Source organism: Plecotus auritus, assembly GCF_963455305.1.
Source record: "Plecotus auritus genome assembly, chromosome: 1".
NCBI lineage: Eukaryota > Metazoa > Chordata > Mammalia > Chiroptera > Vespertilionidae > Plecotus > Plecotus auritus.
In genome coordinates this window covers 4,112,122-4,134,476 of record NC_137770.1, presented here as the reverse complement: position 1 = coordinate 4,134,476, position 22,355 = coordinate 4,112,122, and the positions used below count along the sequence as shown (strand labels likewise).

At 63.9% G+C, this 22,355-nt stretch overlaps 1 protein-coding gene across 1 annotated transcript in view; it reads left to right on the top strand.

Annotated features, from left to right (window-relative positions):
* The window catches only part of TDRD9 (tudor domain containing 9), a gene marked incomplete at its 5' end in the record, with an annotated part of 54,060 nt that extends 35,575 nt beyond the window's left edge, over positions 1-18,485 (top strand). Inside the window, 16 exons of the mRNA XM_080672692.1 lie at positions 388-504; positions 1,247-1,354; positions 2,675-2,775; positions 3,824-3,997; positions 6,317-6,428; positions 7,589-7,801; positions 8,031-8,120; positions 8,742-9,002; positions 9,887-10,039; positions 11,478-11,548; positions 12,841-12,950; positions 13,660-13,756; positions 14,833-14,971; positions 15,561-15,679; positions 16,574-16,646; positions 17,890-18,485. Coding sequence (XP_080528818.1) covers positions 388-504; positions 1,247-1,354; positions 2,675-2,775; positions 3,824-3,997; positions 6,317-6,428; positions 7,589-7,801; positions 8,031-8,120; positions 8,742-9,002; positions 9,887-10,039; positions 11,478-11,548; positions 12,841-12,950; positions 13,660-13,756; positions 14,833-14,971; positions 15,561-15,679; positions 16,574-16,646; positions 17,890-17,991 — 2,040 coding nt within the window. The 3' untranslated portion in view covers positions 17,992-18,485. The remainder of the gene's footprint in view (positions 1-387; positions 505-1,246; positions 1,355-2,674; positions 2,776-3,823; positions 3,998-6,316; positions 6,429-7,588; positions 7,802-8,030; positions 8,121-8,741; positions 9,003-9,886; positions 10,040-11,477; positions 11,549-12,840; positions 12,951-13,659; positions 13,757-14,832; positions 14,972-15,560; positions 15,680-16,573; positions 16,647-17,889) is intronic.
* Between the last annotated feature and the right edge of the window lie 3,870 nt (positions 18,486-22,355).

Below are 22,355 nucleotides of genomic sequence, written 5' to 3'. Positions count from 1 at the left end.
TTGCTGCGCACACCGTTCCTGCAGCGAGAGGCTGTTCAGAGCGACTGCTGGCCACTCAGCTTGTTTCCAGTCACAGGAGCAGCCGCACTCACGCGGAGGTTTCGTGCTCCGATGGCTTAAAGCAGAGGGCTGGTCATGGTCACTTGCTCTTTCGAAACCTCCTGGTGATGGTGGTTGTACGTTTGCGGTGGTTTCGCTGGTGTGCGCGTGGCGTGGGGATCATGCTGTGTAGGAAGGGAGTGTCCGTGCCGTGCTGAGCATCCCTGGTTCCTGATTAGTAAGCTCTCAGGAGACGCTGTGACACAGCTGTGCCTCCCGGTGGACGAGTGCTCCCGGGCCCGCGGTGTCCCTGCTCTGTGCCCCGAGACCGTGTCGCTGTCTGCGCAGGTGGCGGAGCTGTACGAGGAGCTGAAGAGCAGGATCTCGCAGTTCAACATGAATGCGGGCTCCCGGCGGCCGGCCCTGGACCAGGAGTACACGCACAAGCAGCGGTTCATCCTGCAGGTGCGCGTGGCCGGCCGGCCGCTGACAGCCCTCCCCTTCCTGACGCCGGGGCTGCCGCCCCACAGCTGGGTCCTCACCGCTCTGACGGCGAGGGCGTGTGGGCCGCACACTGCACTTCCCAGGACTGAGCCTGCGCTGGAGCTTCCAGGAGAAGAAGCCGCTTCGAGCATCCCTCGGCGTGTGCAGCCCACACTGACATGTCCTTGCAGCTCTGAGGCCGCGTCTGATGAGCGGGTGGGAAGGAACTGACCGCGACTGCGGGAGGGATTGTTCCGGAAGGTGGCGGAGCCCTTGCGTGGGGCCCGGGGGGCATCTCTGCGCCTGGGTGTCAGCTTGGGTGGCACTGGAAGGGGGGTGTGGTCAGGGGTGTGTTGTCACTGAGGGGGCCTCGCAGAGTGCTTTCCACGGGACCTGCTGAGCTGCTGCTCCGACCTCCGTGTGGCTGCGGGAGCCGAGCCCGGCCAGCCCTGAGGTGCCCGGAGGGGGCGTCTGCCTGCTCACCCTGCCCCCCTCCCCCGTTCTGCTCCCCGCCTTCTGCCCCTCCGTCAGAAGTCCTCTAGCTCCTAGGAGGCAGGTCGGCCAGGGCGCGTCTGTTACCGTGAAGTGACCAGAACCGTGGCTTCCTGCCCGAGTAGGGGTCTGGTTTCTATAAAACTCCCCTCACGTTACCAGCGTTGCATCCTGGGAGGAGGAGACGCTGTAAGCTGCTGCTGCTGCTGCATGGGGCACGTTTCCCCTCCAGGTGGTGTTGGCTGGTGCTTTCTATCCCAACTACTTCACCTTCGGGCAGCCCGACGAGGAGATGGCGGTGCGGGAGCTGGCTGGCAAGGACCCCAAGACCACCATCGTGGTAGGTGGGGGCAGGCCTTCCTGGGGAGAGCGGCCACGGAGGCCCCAGGGGCTCCCTCCCAGCACGGCTGGCCCAGCCTCTCGGTCCCAGGAGTCGGTCTGGGTCCTCAGTGGGCGTCCCCGCGAACGGGAGCCCGGCCGTCCTGCTCGTGCGGACCTGGCCGTGCGGCCGGGGCCGTGGAGGGGTGCTGCTCCGTGAGTGTAGGCGCGTTTCGTTCACCCTCCGCTTGTTTCACACGAAGCGAGGTGTTCCGGGTGGCCGCCCGCACTGCCCTCTGTGCCACTCGTGCTTGAGGCCCTGCCACCGTTTCTGAGCTAGGAGGTGTGGCCGGAAGCAGTGTTGGCCTCGGGGGTTAGGGTGACACCGACCGTCAGGCCAGCCTGTGAGGACACCTGCCGGCTGAGCCCTGGGAGCTCAGGGTGACAGCGTGGGAACGGGCCTCCTGGGCCTGGTGGTTCCGCTGCCGCCGGCACCTAACGGGCTGTGGGCACTGCGGCCTGGTGTGCGGCCTGGTGTGCGGCCTGGTGTGTGGCCTGGTGTGCAGCGTGCACGCGGCTTTCCCGCTCTTCCTGGTGACACTGGCCGTCGCCACTCGTAGGGAGGACATGGGCAGAAGAGGATGCAGACGGAGCCGGTGCTCAGCGAGGCGGCGAGCGCCTGGGAGGGATGCTCACCCGCAGGGGCAGTCACTGGCCGTTGGTGGGCCAGGCCTCCAGCAGCTTCCCCACAACCCTTCTTCCTGTGGTCCCCCCACCTGGGCGCCAGGGGTGGGCGGCCTCCTGCCCCCCATGCCTGCTGGAGCCCCAGCTACCTTCCTGCTGCGCACGTCGTGAGCACCCGCGTCTCCTTGGCGCTGCCTGAGGGGCCCCCTGAGAGGGATTCGTCATCCCTGCTCTTGGTGCTGTGCGTGCTGAGTCCGAGGGGCACCCCTGACCTGCCTCTGGACGTCCCACGGGGCAGGGTGTGCGCTCAGACCCGCGCCTCGCATCAAGGCGGGGAGGGCCGTGGTACATGGGACCTGGTCGCAGCCAGGCAGCGGGGGCGCCCCGGGCAGAGCCTGCAGCCACTCGGCTGGGACCGGGATGCAGGCTGGCTTCTGGCCACGCCGAGCGACCTCAGCCTCCCTGTGCGGCGTCCGGGCTGTGTGAGGCGAGCGTTAGCTTTTGTGTAGCGTACTTCCCGCTAAGCTTAGTGACCGTTAAGTGACTGGTGTTGAGTGCACCCGGCCGTGGAGTCTGCGTCGGGGCAGCGACAGCAGCAGGACGTGGGCCCGGCGTCAGGCTCCGGCCGGCCGTGCTCTGAGGGGCCGTGTGTTTGCAGCTGAAGCACACGCCGCCCTACGGCTTCCTCTACCACAAGCAGCTGCAGTCCCTCTTCCGGCAGTGCGGCCAGGTCAAGTCCATCGTGTTCGACGGCGCCAAGTGAGTCGTGGGTTCCTGTCACCGCCGCAGTGAGGGAGCAGCCATCGGTGGTCTCCATGGGTACAGTGCCGGCTGGCACCGCGTGGCATGGACATGGGCCTTCGTGTGGGTGGGAGGAAGATGCGCGTGGTCAGCACCTTTCAGTAGTCGGGGGGGGGGGGTTAGAAGGGGCCGTGGGCGGGGACAGTGAGGGGAAGGTCCCAGAGGCTCCCCTGCGGAGGGCTGGAGCAGGCCCCCACTCCCGTGAGGGCCCCGCGGGGCTGCCTGCCCTTGGCGCACTGCCCTCCAGCACGGGCGTCCCTCACTCGGTGGTAGTCAGGGGGGTGGGGAATGTGTTGACCCGGGCATTTGACATTCACGAGCCCATGTACTTGAAGGGGGGTGCCAGGCAGGTGCCCTGCAGCCTGACCCCCCAGGTGGGCGGGGGCGGGGCAGCTGCCACTCTGCTGGGTGATCACTTGGTGTCTGGAGGGAGGCCACCGAGACCCCCCGTGTGTGGGTGGTTTGCTCTTACCTGCGGCTTATTTGACAGTAAAATAGAAAGAAAGCCCAAATCTGCCATTCTGTTCTAATCGTGAACACGAATGTTTCTTGACCGAAAATTCCATCTGCCTCTTCCGTGGAGGATCCGTGATGTCAGTGAGAGGACATGTCACTGTAGTGGCTGCTTCTCTCGGTGAGGGAGGAGTCGCTGGTGTGACTGAGCATCTCTCACCTTGAGGGAAGCTGACTGCACTCAGCTGCTTTCCCAGGCGCCGGGTGACTTTACTTATATTTATTTATTTTTTAATCCTCACCTGAGGATATTTTTTCCGTTGACTTTTAGAGAGAATGGAAGGGAGAGGGAGAGACAGAGAGAGTCATCGATGTGAGAGAGACACATCGGTTGTTGCCTCCCGCATGCCCCCTACTAGGGCCAGGAGCCTGCAACCGAGGTATGTGCCCCTGCCGGAATCGAACCTGGGACCCTTCGTCTGCAGGCGACGCTCTTTCCACGGAGCCGGGCCGGCCAGGGCGGTAACTTGACTTTAATTGCCTTGTGGAGCAGAGCCTTCGTGGAGTTTTCCCGGAACCCGACCGAGAGGTTCAAGGTCCTGCCTGCGGTGTACATGGCGGTGAAGATGTCTCAGCTCAAGGTGGCCCTGGAGCTCAGCGTGCACTCGGCGGAGGAGATCGAGGGCCGGGTGCAGGGGGGCGCCGTGTCCAGGCTCAGGAGCACCAGGTACTGCGAGGGAGGGCCAGGCTCTGCCCCCGTTTTCTTACGCAGCCAACCCCACGCTCCCCGGAAGCACCGGCTGGGAAGCCGCCAGGCGGCCTGCGAATCCTGGCTCCTCACCTCCTGGCTGTGTGCTGGGCCCGTCACTCGCCTCTCGGAGCCTCAGGGTTCCATCTTCCCCCGTTTCACTGAGAAGTTCAGGGCTTGAGCGTGCTGGTGTGGTTCACATGGGTGGTGGAGCGACCACCACACGCTATTCACTGACACCGCCTCCCAGACAGTTAGAGCAGAGAAAGCAGAAACAGAAGGTCTTCCTGTGAGGAGAACCGGGTTCACTCCTAACACCTTCCTGTCTGCTGGGGGCAGTGTGGCGCTGGCACCTCCAGTGCTCAGGAGCCTGGGACCTAGGGTCTGCAGCTGGACCTTCCTGTCCTCTGAGCACCTTCCTCCAATTTCCCCTCCCCCCCCGCCTCCCATAACCCCAAATCTGAGCTCCTTTTCTTTTATTTTTTAAAATACGTTCTTACTGATTTCAGAGAGGAAGGGAGAGGGGGAGAGAGAAACATCAATGATGAGAGACATTGATCGGCTGCTTCCTGCACGCCCCCCACTGGGGATCAAGCCCGCAACCGGGCATGTGCCCTGACCGGAATCGAACTGTGAGCTCCTGGTTCATAGGTCGATGTTTATTCACTGAGCCAGGCCTGTCGGGCCTGAGAGAGTGTTTTGTGTGTGTGGTCTTGGTTTTTGTTTTAGGTTTCCCTTAGAGTAATGTCTTCAAGGTCCATCCACATTGTTTCAGATAAGATTTCCTTGTGTTTGATGGCTGAATGACACGGCACCCCTTCTCTGCCCGCTCATGCACCAGCGGGCACGTGGGCCGTCTCTGTGCCCTGGCTCCTGGGAACAAGGGGGCCGGTCTTGTTGCGAGTCAGTGTTTCCCTTGGCTAAAGGCACAGCAGAGGGACTGCTGGCCGCCGGGAGCTCTGTGTGTGAGTTTGAGGGCCTCCAGACGGGTCTCCAGCAGCTGCCCCCGTGCGGCCCTCCCAGGGCGCGGGGCCCCTGAGCCCCGCCCGCCCAGCACTCGGCTGGGGTCGTGTTGCTGCTGCCGCGGGGTGATATGGCCGCTCATCGAGGTTTGCTGGGGTGGAGCGCCTTCTCGTGCGCTGCGGGCTTCGCAGGCGTCTGCCCAGGTCCCTCCCATTCTGTGACGGCGTTCCCTCCTGCTTCCAAGCCTCCTCTGTGTGATAACCAAGGACTCACCTTGCTTGCGCTCCCACTAAGCGCACTGCTGTGAGCGGGCCGTGATGCTGAGTGTGCGGCCGCGGGTGGCGGGGCGCGTTCACCACTGGCTAGTTTAGCCTGAACCCCGGGCCCCTTCTTCCTCCTCGCCGTCCATCTCCTCTGTGAGCAAAGCGCACTGCGCTCCATGCTCAGCAGACGGTGGGCGGGCGGTGGGCATCGGAGCACCTGGCTGCTTGCCTGCACAAGACAGCCCTTCCCTGGTGAGCGGGCTCCCCTGTGCCCCCCGGAGGGCGGGTCTGCCCTGGCTCTGGTGCCCGCCTGTGGCCCTGGCTGCTGGGCAGCAGCCGTCGAGCTCCTGAACTTCCTTCTCCGGGACCACCTGCACTCTGGGTGACGTCACGTGGCCGCTGGGTCCTGTTCGCACAGCACGTGGCAGGCTTTCTCCTCTCTCCTTTCCTCCTCGGAATGTTTTACTCCACCCGGAGCTCGAGCTGGTGAGGGCAGGGCGTGCCGTGAGCGCCATCGTGGGCTGCCGGGTCCAGGCGTGGGGTGTGGTGGGTCTGGACCATCTGGGGTGCCTTTGCCTCAGCTGCTCTTGGTTAGTAAGGGGGACTGGACTGGGGAGAGTTGGACAGGATCTGCTACAATTCCTCATCTTACGGTGAAGAGAGGCATCGGGAAGGGCAGCGTCATTCCCAGCGAAGCTGCGTGTCACACCCCCCGGCGTTCGGGCGCTCTTACGCTTGGAGGGCGAGCCCCTTCCTGGTCTCCTGGGACCTGCCCCGCTGGCCACCTGCCGAGTTCTGGAGGCCCAGGCCACTCCCCTCCGAACCCCCGGGGACACGCAGCCTTGGCGTTCACCTGTGAGCTCCGGGCCGTAGACTGTGTCCCTGGCAGGCGTGGGGCCGTTCAGGAAGCAGCAGACACTCGAGCTGAGGGGACCAAGCCCGTCTCGGCGGGTGTTTGCCGAGCGCGTTCTTGTCCCGCAGAGGCGGCGGGCTGGTGCGGCAGTGACGTCACCCGCGCACGCCTTTTCCCTGCCACGCTGGACTGTGACTCCTTTTTCCAAACCGCGTGCAGGGTGAACGTGGACTTCCAGAAGCAGACGGTGGACCCCGTCCAGGTGTCGTTCAACACGACAGGCAGGTCCCGGCTGGTCCCAGACCTCTTCCTCACGGTCGACGTCACGGAGGTAGGCCCGCGAGCTTCCGCGCCTGCGTCAGAGCTGCCACGAGTGTGCACGACGTGGTCCTCGCACACCTCAGTCCCCAGGGAGCGGGCGTCAGCGAAATGTGGCCAGCCCACGAGGCCAAACACCAACGTTCGTTCTCAACTCTAAGTGGATTTCAAATGTTAGTTATGTGTAAACACCAAAAACCAGTTTTAGCCACAAGATGCATGTGGAAGTGTTAATTGGAGTAAGAGTGTATGCCTGTGCTATTCACGTCCGTTAATATCAACAGTTAGCTTCGGCATGTGCTTCCTGAGGGGTCAGCCAGCTAAAGTGTCAGTTGGAGAGCAGGCTCGCTTCCTGGTGCGCGGCAGCCACGCGACACCTGGCTCCGGGGCTGCCGGCCGGGCCTCCTGCTCCTGCCGTGGTGGTGGGAGGCGCCGGGCTCACCGTGGCTGCCGTGGTGGTGGGAGGCGCCGGGCTCACCGTGGCTGCCGTGGTGGTGGGAGGCGCCGGGCTCACCGTGGCTGCGGCGGTGGTGGGAGGCGCCGGGCTCACCGTGGCTGCTGTGGTGGTGGGAGGCGCCGGGCTCACCGTGGCTGCGGTGGTGGTGGGAGGCGCCGGGCTCACCGTGGCTGCGGTGGTGGTGGGAGGCGCCGGGCTCACCGTGGCTGCGGTGGTGGTGGGAGGCGCCGGGCTCACCGTGGCTGCGGTGGTGGTGGGAGGCGCCGGGCTCACCGTGGCTGCGGTGGTGGTGGGAGGCGCCGGGCTCACCGTGGCTGCGGTGGTGGTGGGAGGCGCCGGGCTCACCGTGGCTGCCGTGGTGGTGGGAGGCGCCGGGCTCACCGTGGCTGCCGTGGTGGTGGGAGGCGCCGGGCTCACCGTGGCTGCGGTGGTGGTGGGAGGCGCCGGGCTCACCGTGGCTGCCGTGGTGGTGGGAGGCGCCGGGCTCACCGTGGCTGCTGTGGTGGTGGGAGGCGCCGGGCTCACCGTGGCTGCCGTGGTGGTGGGAGGCGCCGGGCTCACCGTGGCTGCGGTGGTGGTGGGAGGCGCCGGGCTCACCGTGGCTGCCGTGGAACCCCTTTCCTGGGTGCTGCTAGGAGCCGCGTCCCCCTGCCGGGGGTGTGGTTGGAGCTGGAGCCCCGCAGGACCTGAGGTCTCATGGCGCCCTCTTCCTGCAGGTGGTGGAGGTGGGGCACTTCTGGGGGTACAGGATCGACGAGAAGAACTCCGCCATTCTGAAGAACCTGATGGCGGAGATAAAGCGCCTGAAGCTGGTGCCCTTGGCCGTCCACCCGCACCCGGACCTGGTCTGCCTGGCGCCTTTTGCCGACTCGGAGGAGCGGAGCTACTTCAGGGCGCAGATCCTGTATGTGTCGGGGAATTCTGCCGAGGTGCGTCTGCTGCCGCTCCCTCGGGGGGACCCCTGGGCAGTCAGGCAGAGTCCTCGCAGAGTGGAAGCTCATCAGGAAGTAATGAGCGTTAGACCGGTGGTCGGCAGGAGCGCGCTCTCCCGCAGGGACGTGTGGAGCAGAGCGGACGGCTGCACGGCCTGGCCGACACCGTGGACACGGGGAGGGACGCCGCGCTGGCCTCGCCCTGACGTGCGCCCTTTACCGGCAGGTGTTTTTCGTGGACTACGGCAACAAATCTCACGTGGACCTGGACCTGTTAATGGAGATTCCCAGCCAGCTTCTCGAACTTCCGTTCCAGGTGGGCGGGCTCCCGTGCGGTGGGGCCAGCAGGCGGCGGGCCGGAGCGGGAGGGGCTTGTTCTGTTACACCAGCCAGATCAGGCCTCTGCTTTTTCCTGCAGATGTGTCGCTGTAGGGTTTTTGCCAGTGTTGTTGGGGAGTGAGATAAAATAATGGATGGTTTCATACTTGGCACAAGGTTTCTGGTCATATTGAAACCAGGGAGACTTCTGGTGGCCGGAGACAGATGGACCCGCTGTCTGTCAGGATGAGACAGTCCTCCTGCACCTGCATTGCTGCTGAGGAGCGAACCCAGGCCTCCCCCCCTGGAGCCTCACTCAGCTCGGGTGCTTTGTTATCGGTTACGGAGCGGAAGGGAGAGGGAGAGAGAGGTAGACACATCCATGTGAGAGAATCATCGATCGGCTGCCTCCTGCACTCCCCCACTGGGGACCAGCCGGAAACCGGGGCCTATGCTCTGACCGGGAACAGAGCTAGTGACTTCCTGGTTTATGGGACCAGCTCAACCTTTGAGCCACACGGGCCAGGCTAGAGTGGGTTTACGAGAGCGCCGTGAATCACAGGGCAGACCCTTGGGGTGGCTGGCTCAAAGACCTGGCCAGCCCTGCCCTCACCCGCAGGCGCTGGAGTTCAAGGTCTGCAGGCTGCGCCCCTCAGCGAGGTCCCTGGTGTGCGGTGAGCACTGGAGCGGAGAGGCCAGCCGGCGCTTCGCAGCCCTGGTCAGCGGCCGTGCGCTGCTTGTCAAGGTCTTCTCCGTGGTGCACAGCGTCCTGCACGTGGACCTGTACCTGTCCTCGGGGCTGCAGGACTTCGTCAACGTCAGGGATGTGCTCATCGAGGAGGGCCATGCGGAGCTGGCCGAGGAGTGCTACGAGTCCCGGGTGTGCAAGGGCCCTGGGGCGAGCCGCGGAAGGGGGCGGGGCCGCGGAAGGGGGCGGGGCGCGGGGTGTGTGTCCTCCAGCTGCCCTCTTGGGTCTGCTAGGTTTCTCAGAGACTGTGGCGGCTGGGTGGTGATGGTTGGTTTCCTATCATTCAAACATTTAAAGTGTCACAATCCTCTCTGCAGCGGTTTCTTTTTTTTTTAATATATATTTTATTGATTTCTTACAGAGAGGAAGGGAGAGGGATAGAGAGCTAGAATCATCGATGAGAGAGAAACATCGATCAGCTGCCTCCTGCACACCTCCCACTGGGGATGTGCCTGCAACCCAGGTACATGCCCTTGACCGGAATCGAACCCGGGACCCTTCAGTCCGCAGGCCGACGCTCTATCCATTGAGCCAAACCGGTCAGGGCTGCAGCGGTTTCTCTTGGTCTGCGGGTTTAGAGGGGCGCTTCCGAAGCTGCTGTTGCAGGCGGGGGTTTCATCCTGTGATCCTGCTGGAGAGGAGGGGGTGTGTGGGCCATGAGCGAGAGCTGCCCCATGTGGGTCCCATCTGTGGACACACTTCCGGTCCTGGTGACATCCCCAGGCGACCAGCACCACGTGTGCAGAAAGCACTCCACCAGCTTCTCGCTCCCCACACCTCCTCGCTCTCCAGTGTTGGTGGCGGGAAGGCAGTGAAGGCGTGGGCTGAGCCTCTGGAAGCCCGTCCCGCTTCCGTGTTTGGTTGACAGGGTCTTTGGTAGAATTACCTCCGGACACCTCAGTCCCCGGAGATCAGCTGGGAAAGGTCATGCCAAAGAAACACTTGGATTAGTTTGGAATCAAGGGCTTTTCACAGAGTTTTCTTGTAGTAAAACGAGCTTTTCTCATTCTGTTCAGCAAAGCCACGAAGCTCTCAAGGGTCTCTTTTCCAAATCAGAACACGTGACCGACACGTGTGCACCTTCCTCCGCAAAGGACAGTGAGAAGCACCTGATCCGGGTCTTGCTGGACAGCTTTTCCTCCAACAAGCTGGGGCCCCCAAACCACAAGGTACCTCCCGACCTCACTCATGCTGCCAACCAAGGTGGGGCGTGGGCACGACCGTTCTCCTGGCTCCCCGGCCTCCTTCCCCGGGGAACCTGTTGCCAAGAGAAACCTGGGGTTTGCTGTAGGGAACGCTTGGACTAGTCTTTCTCAAACACAGTAAATAAGCACCGTATGTTATTTACTTACTAGAGGCCCAGCGCACAAATTTGTGCACAGGTGGGGTCCGGTGGGCCCAGCCCCAATCGGGACGGATCGGAGCCAGGCCTGTCAGGAGGAGGAGACAGCGGGAGGGTGGCCGGCCGGCCGAGCCCTCCCTGATCGGGGCCTGATCAGGGCTGGGCAGCAGGTCCTGCCCCTGATCAAAGTGGGGGGGCCAATTGGGGGCAGAGCTGGTGGAGGGGAGGGGCTGTGGGCCGATCTGGGTGGGGCTGGCTGGGGCAGGGGCCGCAGGAGGTTGGCGGCTGGCCCCACCCCCAATCGGGCCAGTTCGCTGGCTGCAGTGGGCGTCATAGCGACCAGCCCTTCTGGTCGTCGGGGCGTTCTGGTCGCTGGGTTTTTACGTAGATAGGTTTTTGTTAATCCTCATCTGAGGACATTTTCCCATTGCTCTTCAGAGAGAGTGGAAGGGAGGGAGGGAGATGGAGAGAAACATCGATGTGAATGAGACACATTGGTTGACTGGGGGTGGGGAGCGAACCACAACCTGAGCACGTACCCTTGACTGGGATTCGAACCTGAGAGCCTTCGCTGTGCGGGCTAACTCTCAGCACTGAGCCACACCAGCAGGGCTAGTCTGTCTTCAGACCAGCCTTTCCCAAGGTGAGCTGGCTTGTGTATCAGGAGGAAGCAGCGCACGTTGGGGTCCTGGGCCTGCCTGCGGGGAGAGCGCACCGGCTGCAGCGTCCCCCCCTGTCCCGTCCGGGCTCCGCCTCTCCTGTGCTGCCTGTGCTGCCCTGCGCCTGGCCTGCCCACCCCGCGCTAGGCGCCGCAGGAGAGGACGCCCCCCACCCCCCGCCCCTGGGGCTGGAGTGCTCGCGTGGCCTTGGGCAGAGGCTCTGCAGTGTGCACGGCGAGGGAGGAGCGGGTTCATCCTGTGATCCTGCCGGGAGTCCAGACAAGGACCTTCTTGAAAGCACTGTTCCCGCCGGATCTTGAGGACGTAGCTGCTCTTAAAAAGCTTTTTACTGCTCTCAGAGAGGAAGGGGGTGGGGGGCAGAAACATCACGGGTGAGAGAGAGTCACTGGTGGGTGGCCCCCCGCAACCCGGGCCTGTGCCCTGACCGGGAATGGAACCGTGCCCTCCAGGTTCATAGGCCGGTGCTCACCCACGGAGCCACACTGGCAGGCACACCTCCTTCTTTTAAAGCAGAGCTGACTTCTGGGTTTAAAGTGCACGTGAAGGGTGTCTTGCTTCCTGGTAACGTGTGTGTTGTGTGCACAGGCGGTACTGCACGGGCCTTTTAACCCCTACGAGCTGAAGTGTCACAGCCTGACCAGGATATCCAAGTTCAGGTATGACTCGCTCCTTCCCGTGGGCATTCACTCTTGCTCCCATGTGTACAGAGCTCGTCAGAAATGGCTCCCTGTACCCTAACGTGTGAGCGCCTATTACCTTTTCTGACGGTCCCAGCCTCTCCCTCCCTCTTCTTTCCCTCCCTTTCTCCCTCCCTCCCTCTCTCTGATCTGAAAGCCATTCTGTGTAAGATGTTTTTAGTATTTTCCATCAAAGACTTGGTTTTTTCTGTTCTTATTATCATTGTTACTCATTCAGCAAACGTGGGACTGCCCCCAGGTTCTGAGAACTGCACAGTTTGGGGGGGTCGGTAGTGAATAATGCAGTCAGTGACCTCCCAAAAATGATGGGTCCAGTGTGGGGTACGCAGGAGAAAGTGGTTGTTACACGGCAGGTGATGAGGGTCTTGGGGGGCCACAGCACTAAGCAAGCATCGGAGGGCCCCCACACACGGAGGTTTTTCGGAGACCATGAGGCCTCAAGGGTGCAGGCGGCCAAGGCGTGTGGTGGGGAGAGGTGAGGGCCAGGCGGGGACGGTCCAGCGCAGGGGTGAGCCTCCCTGGAGAGAGTGCGCTCAGTGGAGGGGGACGTCGGGTGGGGAGCAGAGGGGCTGCAGAGCTGGTGCGAGGTCGAGGTGCCAGGGCGCGGCCCTACTGTGTGCATTTTACTGCGGTCACTTTGGTTGCAAGGGAAGCCCTGCTCCTCAGGCCCCTGGACCAGGCAGCACAGGGTCCGGGGATCTGGTCCGAAGTGAGAGCTCCTGCCCGTCCTGCTGGCTGAGCACCTTCGGCCCCACAGCGGCCAGGGGACCCGCGGCAGGCGCTCCGTGGATGCGCTGGGTTTCGGGCGGAAGGGTCCTGGGAGGGAGCACACAGGCCAGTCGCTGTCACCCGGTGGGGCATGTGACTGCACGGCGTCCGGGGCCGGGCCCAGAGCCCACCGCTCTCCGCTCTCCCGGAGCGTGTGGGGGTGGCGTCCGCAGGGTGATGTGGGGGGACGCTAAGCCCCGAGTTTCCTCTGCATGCTCCTCCCTGGGGTGGCCTGCCTGGGACGGAGGTGCGGCCGCCAAGGTCAGGAAGAGAGATGGAGTCTGGGGGGAGTGGAGATTGGGGTGCTGTCAGCACATGGGTGATGCTTGAAGCCAGGGAGTGGGTGCGATCCCTGAGGTGGGGGTGGGAGGGAGAGGGGCAGTGGTGCAGGGGAGGGGTGCTCCCTGCCTCTGCGCCGGGACCCGTCCCGGGTGGGCATCCACATGCCAGGCGGGACCCACGGGCCTGTGCCCTCCTCCCAGGCGCGTTTGGATCGAGAAGGAGAGCATCAACTCGGTGGCCATCAGCGACGCCCCCGAGGACCTGCACCAGAGGCTGCTGGTGGCGGCCTCGCTTTCCGTCAACGCGACAGGTGAGTGCGGCGGGGCCCTCCCGGCTCCTCTCCCCCTCCGGCAGGCCCCCCTCCCCGTCTGGCAGGCCCCCCCTCCCCCTCCGGCAGGCCCCCTCTCCCCCTCCGGCAGGCCCCCTCTCCCCCTCCGGCAGGCCCCCCTCCCCCTCCGGCAGGCCCCCCTCCCCCTCCGGCAGGCCCCCCTCCCCGTCCCGGCTCCTCTCCCCCTCCGGCAGGCCCCCCTCCCCCTCCGGCAGGCCCCCTGTCCCCCTCCGGCAGGCCCCCCTCCCCGTCCCGGCTCCTCTCCCCCTCCGGCAGGCCCCCTGTCCCCCTCCGGCAGGCCCCCCCTCCCCCTCCGGCAGGCCCCCTGTCCCCCTCCGGCAGGCCCCCCCTCCCCCTCCGGCAGGCCCCCTGTCCGGGGTTGGTGCAGCATGTGGGCGGAGGCAGGTCTGAGAGGGGAGCCTCGGCCTCCCCTGCCCCAGAAGCAGCTGCCCCCTCACTCTTCACGCCTGCGCTGCAAAGGGGAGCCGTCCAAGCCGCGGCCCCGCAGACCCACCGCCTAGTGAGGAGGACGGGAGAGGAGGCCCCGAGCAGGGGTCCCCCAGCTGAGCACTGGGACCAGGCGTCTGTCTGCAGGGCCGTGAGGCCGGCCACGGGGCCCTTGGCTGTGGGTGTGACTGGGGCCAGGGCAGCAGCGGGGCTTCTGCTCAGGGACCCGCACGCCTGTCCGCAGGGTCCACCATGCTGCTGAGGGAGACGTCGCTGCTGCCGCACATCCCCGGGCTGCCCGCCCTGCTCAGCATGCTGTTCGCCCCGGTGATGGAGCTCAGGTACCGCAGGCCTCTGACAGGAGCCCGCCGGGGGAGCGGGGGAGGCGGTTGCTGCAGACTGGCCGCGAAGCACCTGCTGCCGGCGGGCGCCCCGTCCTTGTGGGCACCCTGTGCCGGCGGGAGCCCCGTCCTTGTGGGCACCCTGTGCCGGCGGGAGCCCCGTCCTTGTGGGCACCCTGTGCCGGCGGGCGCCCCGTCCTTGTGGGCACACTGTGCCGGCGGGCGCCCCGTCCTTGTGGGCACACTGTGCCGGCGGGCGCCCCGTCCTTGTGGGCACCCTGTGCCGGCAGGCGCCCCGTCCTTATGGGCACCCTGTGCCGGCGGGAGCCCCGTCCTTGTGGGCACCCTGTGCCGGCGGGAGCCCCGTCCTTGTGGGCACCCTGTGCCGGCGGGAGCCCCGTCCTTGTGGGCACCCTGTGCCGGTGGGCGCCCCGTCCTTGTGGGCACACTGTGCCGGCGGGCGCCCCGTCCTTGTGGGCACACTGTGCCGGCGGGCGCCCCGTCCTTGTGGGCACCCTGTGCCGGCGGGCGCCCCGTCCTTGTGGGAACACTGTGCCGGCGGGCGCCCTGTGCCGGCGGGCCGGGAGCCTCGGAGACCATGGGTGTCCTGTGCCTGGACTTGGCTGAGGGAGCTGGGGCTCAGGCAGGTCCACGCAGCCTCCCCGGGAGTGCGAGTGCAACGGGCAGAGGAGATGGGTGGAGCCGGCTCGTGGCTCTGACGCTGTGATGGCTGCGCTGGGTTCGTGGCTTTGGGCGTGGCTTGACGTCTAGCAGCCAGTTGTCAGCAGGAGCCTAGGCAGTGCCACTCGGGTGCTCTTCTCCAGCCTCACGGAGGAGGCCGCGGGGGCAGCGGCAGGGGCAGACACAGGCGCCTCACCTGCTGAGGGGGAGCAGGGGGGTGCTAGGCGGTGGCCGGCTACCGTGTCGTTGATGACAGCACTCCCCCGCCTGTGGCGTGGACCCGGATGAGAGCCGGCACCGGCTGCGCGTGGTGTGGCTGGGCTGGCAGGACCCCCTGGCCTCGGGGTCAGTGCCGTCCTGTGGAAGCAGCGCCAACCCCTCGCCTCGCCGCTTAGGGTGGACCAGGACGGGAAGAGCTACACCGGAGCCCTCTGCGGCCTGGGGTGGAGCCCGGCCACCGGGGCGCCCATCCTGCCCGAGCACGACATGGAGCTGGCCTTCGACGTGCAGTTCAGCGTGGAGGACGTGGTCGAGGTGAGGCTGCCTCCCGGCATGTCCCCTCCCCTCCCTTCCCGCCCCCCCCCCCCCCCTCCGCCCGGCAGTGGTCTGCACTCCTGCTCTGCTTGGACGCCGACAGTGCGCAGCAGGGCTCACTCAGGGCTGTGGGGATGCGGAAGGGACAGCTCTTCGTGAGGAGGTAGAGGCAGCGGCAGCCAGGCCCCGCGCACGCTGTAGGGTTCCGTGCACATGACCTGCTAGGCTCCCCGCAGGGGCTCCCGCACGGCTGCACCACCCAGGTTTCCCGCAGACCTCGCACGCACGCGGAGCAGGAGCGGGTCTGCGATCGGGAGCACAGCGTGTGCTCACAGCCACGTGGGGCTCCAGGCTGAGACGGGCTCAGGGAGTGTCTTGTGCTCAGTGGAACCTTTCTTGGTGATTCCGCCTCTTTTTTGTTACTGTTTCTTACATCGTGCAGTGGCTGTGGCAGTGACTTGTGTCTGAAATTAGCTCGGGGCGGGCGGGGTTGGGGGGTTGTGTGTGGCTCCGCTGGGCTGTGCTGAGCAGGAGCTGCAGTGAGTCAGCTGCCCCAGGGCCACCGCGTGCTCCGCCCCTTTCTCTGCAGATCAACATCCTCAGGGCCACGGTCAACAAGCTGGTGTGCGAGGGGCCCAACGGGGCCAGGCACCTGGGCCCAGAGCGGGTCGCGCAGCTGCAGGACAGCGTCCGCCAGAAGCTCCTAGGGTGAGTGATGTGCTCGCCCCCGCAGCCTCCAGCCCTCTGGGCCCTCCCGGAGTTTGGGGCGGGACAGGCTGGTTGGTGACTGACGCTCCAGGGCTGAGGCGGCTTTAGGTTTCAGCTCGACACCAGCTCACCGGGGAGCAGCCGCCTGTGACTGTCAGTGGGCCCCGGGCAGGAGCTGGGGGGCACCCTCACGTGGGGCGATCTGAGAAAAAGGAACCGAGGGACCCTTTCCGAGTGCGCTGGGCAGTGGGTCCCTTAGGGGCGGGGCCTGCAGGCTGAGCTCGGCCTTGTGAGCCTCCCCCAGGAAGGAGGTCAGGGACAAACATCCTGACCCCCTCTCCCCGCTGCCTGGACCCCCAAGGCCAAACCCAGCCAGGCCCGGGGCTGGTGGCAGGTCCCTCCGCCCGAGACAGCGCCCTGAGCTGCGCGAGCAGGAGGCGTGTGTCCCGCGTTGGGTGGGCGTCCTTGTTGTGGGCGCTGTGACCGTGGCGAGCAGAGCTGGGAGCAGCTGGGAGAGGCCGGTCCTGGTTCTCTCTCCTCCCTGCTCCTCACGGAAACACTCCCACGGCAGGTAAGGCAGCCTGTGAGGGGTGCAGGGCACGTCCGTGCGCAGAGAGAACCGCCGTGGCCGGCGCCCGTCAGAGTCGTGCTGTCGGGCGTCCCCGCTGGTCACCATGCTCAGGCAGAGGTGTGGGCACGGGCCATGCAGGCCCGGCTCCGGCCGCCTGCACGGTGGGGCGTGTGGGGCGCCTGGGGCCTGCCGCGCGTCCCTGGGCATAACTAGACTGCGGTTTGACCTTGGAAACTCATTGCAGTGCGATTCCGCAGGAAGGTGTAGGGTTGCCTCTTCAGGAAAAGCGCAGTGGATGACTGATTCTCTTTTGTAACTTCTAGTTTGTTCTGTCAGCTGAAGCCGAGAGCGAGAACGGTCCCTAAGTGGCCTGAGAAGCCGTATGAGTGGAACCAGGTGAGTGGCGGCGGGCCCTGAGAGCAGGCGGCTAGTTACCGAGGCCGCACAGACACCTCTGTTTCTGGTCCAGACACTCGGCCTGGTCCTGCCCTGGGGCTGTGGGTGGAGCAGGAAGCCTGAGTGTCAGGGGGCGTTGTCACCGTGCCCTGGCTCCGCTGTCACAGCCACCTCCCTGGGCGGGTGGGCCAACCAGCAGCCATTCATTCGCTCACAGGCTCAGAGGCTGGAGGCTGGGCAGGGGCCGGCGCGTGCAGAATCTGCTCCCGCCCGTGCACAGCCACCCTCGAGCTGTGTGGCGGCGGAGATCTGGGGTCCCACCCGCACCCCCTCGTCCAACCCTGGTCACCTCCTGGCCTCCTCGCATTGGGGTCTGAGCCTCAGCAGGGAACCTGGGCCCAGCTCAGCCCATAGCATCATGGCCTGGGCGGGGCCCTCCCCCCTCCCCCCGGGAAGGGTGGAAAACGGGGCACAATGTGGGGTGTAAGCTGTAACTCAGAGCTGGGTGTCGTCGTGGTGAAGGCAGCTGACGAGGCCCTTGCCCTCAGCCAGTCAGTGGGGGGGCCCTCCCCGGGGCCACTTGCCCTCACTCCGTGTGCCCTTGACACGCTTCGTCGTCAGAGCCTCAGGGCCATCCTGAGCCTGCTCTGCGGGGACAGGCTGTGCTGGGACGGGCTGTGCGGGGACGGGCCGTGCGGGGACAGGCTCTGTGGGGACAGGCCTTGCGGGGACGGGCCGTATGGGGACGGGCCGTGCGGGGACAGGCTCTGTGGGGACAGGCCTTGCGGGGACGGGCCGTGCGGGGACGGGCTGTGCTGGGACGGGCTGTGCGGGGACGGGCCGTGCGGGGACAGGCTCTGTGGGGCCCGGGGCGGGGCCCAGCCACCCCGCCGTTTCCCGGGGGTGAAGCTCAGAGCTGACCTTCATTGTGAGGTTGATTAGCGCTTTAGGAAACGTGCTGCTTTGTACGCTCATAGCGAAGTCACTGTCACGTCACGTCCACCCAGGAGCGTGGGGGAGCCCGAGGGAGGGCTCCGGGCCCTCCGGGTGGATTTGAAGGCAGGTGACTCAGCGGGGCTGTGCTGGGGGAGGTGACCTGGAAACGCTGCTTGGAAACACCTCTCTGCTGCCTTCACGCCTGTGCGTGTGCCTGTGTGTGTGCGTGTGCATGTGCGTGTTTTCTTCCTTCACTTGGCTTTCCTCTGTGCCCAGGGCCATGCTGACATGTGCTTTTGTGCCACAGGTGGACCCGAAGCTGGTCATGGAGCAGGCGGAGCGGGAGGGCGGCCGGGGCAAGAGCCCCTTCCTGTACCAGCTGCACCGGCTGATCGTGCTCAGCTCCTAGCGCGCGGGGCCCAGGGCCGGCAGCCACCTCCACGGCCGGTGTCTGAGCTCGGTCCCTGTCCTTTCCCGCCACGGCGGGCAGGAGGAACCCGGCCTGTCTTTCCTGGAAACAGAACCTGCGAGGCGCGGGGGCTCTGAAAGCCTCACCCGGACGGACGGAGAGCCGTGTCTGCTGTCCCTGGGGAAGCTCAGCAGCCGTGCTCACGTTCTTCCCCTCCCCCTCCCCTGACTCCCTGCCCCGCCCACCACGTGCCGCAGCTGCGTCTCCAAACCCTGTGTGTTCTCCAGTTCTTGTCCGTGAGGGAACATGTCTAATTTCCGTAAAGGAACCTCAGTTTTGTATAATTTAGGTTTTCATTTAAGTTACAATTCTTAGCTCACATTTTGGAAATCAGAGATTACCTGGCAACTGCATCTGTTAAAACAATAAAAGCATTAGACTCAGTTTCTGTTTCTGACATTTTTAAATCAGGAGACTGAAATGTATTTTAACCCAAAAAAAGTCCAAAGTTATAAAACCGATAAAGGAATACAAGCTTATTTTTTAAATGTTTTTATTGATTTCAGAGAGTGTAAGGGAGGGGGGGAGAGAGAAACACCAATGATGAGAAACATCGATCGGCCACCTCCTGCCCCGCCCACACGGGATGGAGCCGGCCACCCAGGCTTGAGCCCTGACGGAACCCACTGCTGGGCAAGAGCCAGCTGAGCCCCTTGTGGCCACGGGCACAGGCTGTTGTTCTCAGAGCTGCTTTTTAAAGAGGCCTCACGCTGAAACCGGTTTGGCTCAGTGGATAGAGCATCGGCCTGCGGACTGAAGGGTCCCGGGTTCGATTCCGGTCAAGGGCATGTACCTTGGTTGCGGGCACATCCCCAGTAGGAGGTGTGTAGGAGGCAGCTGATCGATGTTTCTCTCTCATCGATGTTTCTAGCTCTCTATCCCTCTCCCTTCCTCTCTGTAAAAAATCAATAAAATATATTAAAAAATAAAAAAGGCCTCACCGGCCAGCGTGGCTCAGTGGTGAGTGTGGACCCAGGAAGGAGGTCGGGGCACATGCCCTGAGGGCTGGGGATCGAACCTACAACCCAGAATCGAAACCGTGACCCTCCAGTTCACAGCCGGCGCTCTAACCACGGAGCACGCCGGCCAGGGCACAGGAGGAGCCTTAAACAAGGGTTGCTCTTGGGTACCTGGGCTTAGAAACTGCCTTCAGCGCTCACACCCTGTCTTCTCGCTTCAGTCGCCGTTCGCTGTGAGCTGCTCGTTCTCGGGTTTCAGCTACCAGTTCCAGGGGAGGGAGCACTGTTTCCTCGTGAATGGGGGCGTCAGGACGGGAGCACTGCCACCTGCCGCCTCAGCCCCGCAGGGTCGCTCGCTGCAGGTCTGGGAGCTCCCCCACGAGCCTGCGAACCGTTGACAGTGGGGACACCTTGTACGTGTAACAAGGTGGGACACGTCGATGAGGAATTTCAGCAAAGCAGGACTTCAGCTTGGCGGAAGCATTTTCATGAACAACTTGGAGAATGGTTCCAGGCGGTGTGATGGGCTGGCTGGGTTTATTCTAGAGGAACACGGTTTAATATAAAACTAGAAGACAGCGGTCTCCCTGCCCCTCGGACGGAGGCTCGTCCCTTCGCGTTGTTTAGGTGGAATTTACGTGCAGGTCTGAGGCCTGGTGGGTTCCGGTGAGCCCACACCGTGCAGCCGCCTCTGGGTAAGCCGTCACCACAGCAGTTCCGCCCACGTGCCCACGTCACTGTGGCCTCGCCTGCCTGGCGTCCGCGTTCGTGGACGTGGCGTCTGCAGCTCCCTCTCCTTCCTGGGTTGTGAGCTTCTTTGTTCTCCGGCCGATGGGCCCCTTAGGAAGAAAGCTGCTGTGAGCAAGCCGCATGGACGGACGGGCCACACCTGAGTGGGTTCCCTGGGTCGTCCAGCCGGTGGCGTTGAACTTACACGCAAAGGGCCCGGGACGCGTGCGCCCTGCTAGCTGGAGCCCTAGCCCGCCTTCCCTGGCTGCCCCCATCGCGCTGGACCTGCCGCCTCCTGCCTCCAGGGGTGCCACGCCAGGCCTCGCCAGCAGAGGGCCCTGGAGGACGCGCAGGGACGGCTCCTGCTCCTGTTCCTTCCTGCCAGAGCCTCTCAGCGTGGAGCTGTGGGAGGTCGCTGTTCCTTCCGGAGACAAGTCCTTGGCCAGACCTGGGTGGTGAACATGCTTTCCTAGTCTGTCCGTGTGACTCGTTTTACTGAGATGAAAACAGCGTTTTCCATCGTAACCGTTTGCAGGTGTCACGGGCATCGTTACGGACATTGTTACGCACATCGTTACGGACATCGTTGAGACAGTCTCCAGGACTCGCATCACGCTGTCTGAAACTCCCCTTAAAGAGGGCCCCCCCAGCTCCCCGCCCCGCTCCCACCCCACGTCCCGCTCGGACTGGGTCCCTCCTGTGAGCGGTGAGCAGCTGTCCTGCCCAGACTGGCTTCTTCCCGCAGCACAGGCCCAGGTCCGTCCTGCGGCACCCGGGGCAGGCTCTCGAGGCCGGGCGTGTCCCGAGTGCGGCACACACCACGGCTTCGTTCATCCCTCGTCCTCAAAGGGCCCGGGGCTCCGCCTCGGCTGCTGGGAGGTGCAGCTGTGAGCACGGGTGCTCGTGTGTCCTCAGGACCCGCCAGCACCTTGGGCACAGCCCGGAAGCGGGGCTGCTGGGTCGGGGATCCGAGCTTCCAGCCTTGATGGGCTGTGTGACTGGCACATGTCTTCCCTGATCCCACACGTTGCTTTTCCACTCCGCTCCTGTGCCCTTCGATGCACAGAACGTTTTGGGCAGCTGTGTCCCATTTGGCTGTGTTTGCGTATCTTGCCTGTGCTTTGGTGTCACATCCAGTAAACCACTGCCAAGCCCAGTGCTGATGGGGGTGAGCACCCCATGGGCGCAGGGAGCTGCAACCGGGTGCAGCCGAGCGGAAGTGGCCGGCAGAGCAGCGGTGGCCCAGAGACCTGGCATCTGTGAGACACCCTCCGCCCTGGTCCCGCATCTGGTGCGGAAACGTGCGGCCGGCCTGGGTCCCGGGAGGCCTGCACTGCCCCCCTCCCCACCCCGCCGCCCACGGGTGGAAGCCCTGGTCCCAGCACCTCGGAATGCGACTGTGCTTGGAGGCCAGGCCTTTAAGGGGGACTAGAGTGAACAGAGGTCGAGAGTGGTGACCTTGTAAGAGGGGATTTGGACACAGACACCGGGGATCACGTGTAGGAGGGGCCTGGGGAGGAGCCGAGCCTGCCCCCAGACCTCAGACTCCCGCCTCCAGGACTGAGGCCCTCTGTGTGTAAGCTGCCCATCTGCCCTCCTGCTGTGGCGGCTGGAGCAAACTAATACAGACCCCCCAAAACTAATACCCCCCCAAACTAATACAGACCCCCAAACTAATACCCCCAAACTAATACAGACCCCCCAGGAAACTAATACAGACCCCCAAACTAATACAGACCCCCCACACTAATACAGACCCCCCAAACTAATACAGACCCCCACACTAATACAGACCCCCCCAAACTAATACAGACCCCCCAGGAAACTAATACAGACCCCCCCACTAATACAGACCCCCCCAGGAAACTAATACAGACCCCCCACACTAATACAGACCCCCCCAAACTAATACAGACCCCCCCAAACTAATACAGACCCCCCCCACTAATACAGACCCCCCAGGAAACTAATACAGACCCCCCACACTAATACAGACCCCCCCAAACTAATACAGACCCCCCCAAACTAATCAGACCCCCCACACTAATACAGACCCCCCCACACTAATACAGACCCCCCACACTAATACAGACCCCCCAAACTAATACAGACCCCCCCAAACTAATACAGACCCCCCAGCAAACTAATACAGACCCCCAAACTAATACAGACCCCCCAGGAAACTAATACAGACCCCCCCACTAATACAGACCCCCCCAGGAAACTAATACAGACCCCCCACACTAATACAGACCCCCCAAACTAATACAGACCCCCCAAACTAATACAGACCCCCCACACTAATACAGACCCCCCAAACTAGTACAGACCCCCCAAACTAATACAGACCCCCCCAAACTAATACAGACCCCCCACACTAATACAGACCCCCCAAACTAGTACAGACCCCCCAAACTAATACAGACCCCCCAGGAAACTAATACAGACCCCCAAACTAATACAGACCCCCCCAGGAAACTAATACAGACCCCCCACACTAATACAGACCCTCCCAAACTAATACAAACCCCCCAAACTAATACAGACCCCCCCACACTAATACAGACCCCCCAAACTAATACAGACCCCCCAAACTAATACCCCCCAGCAAACTAA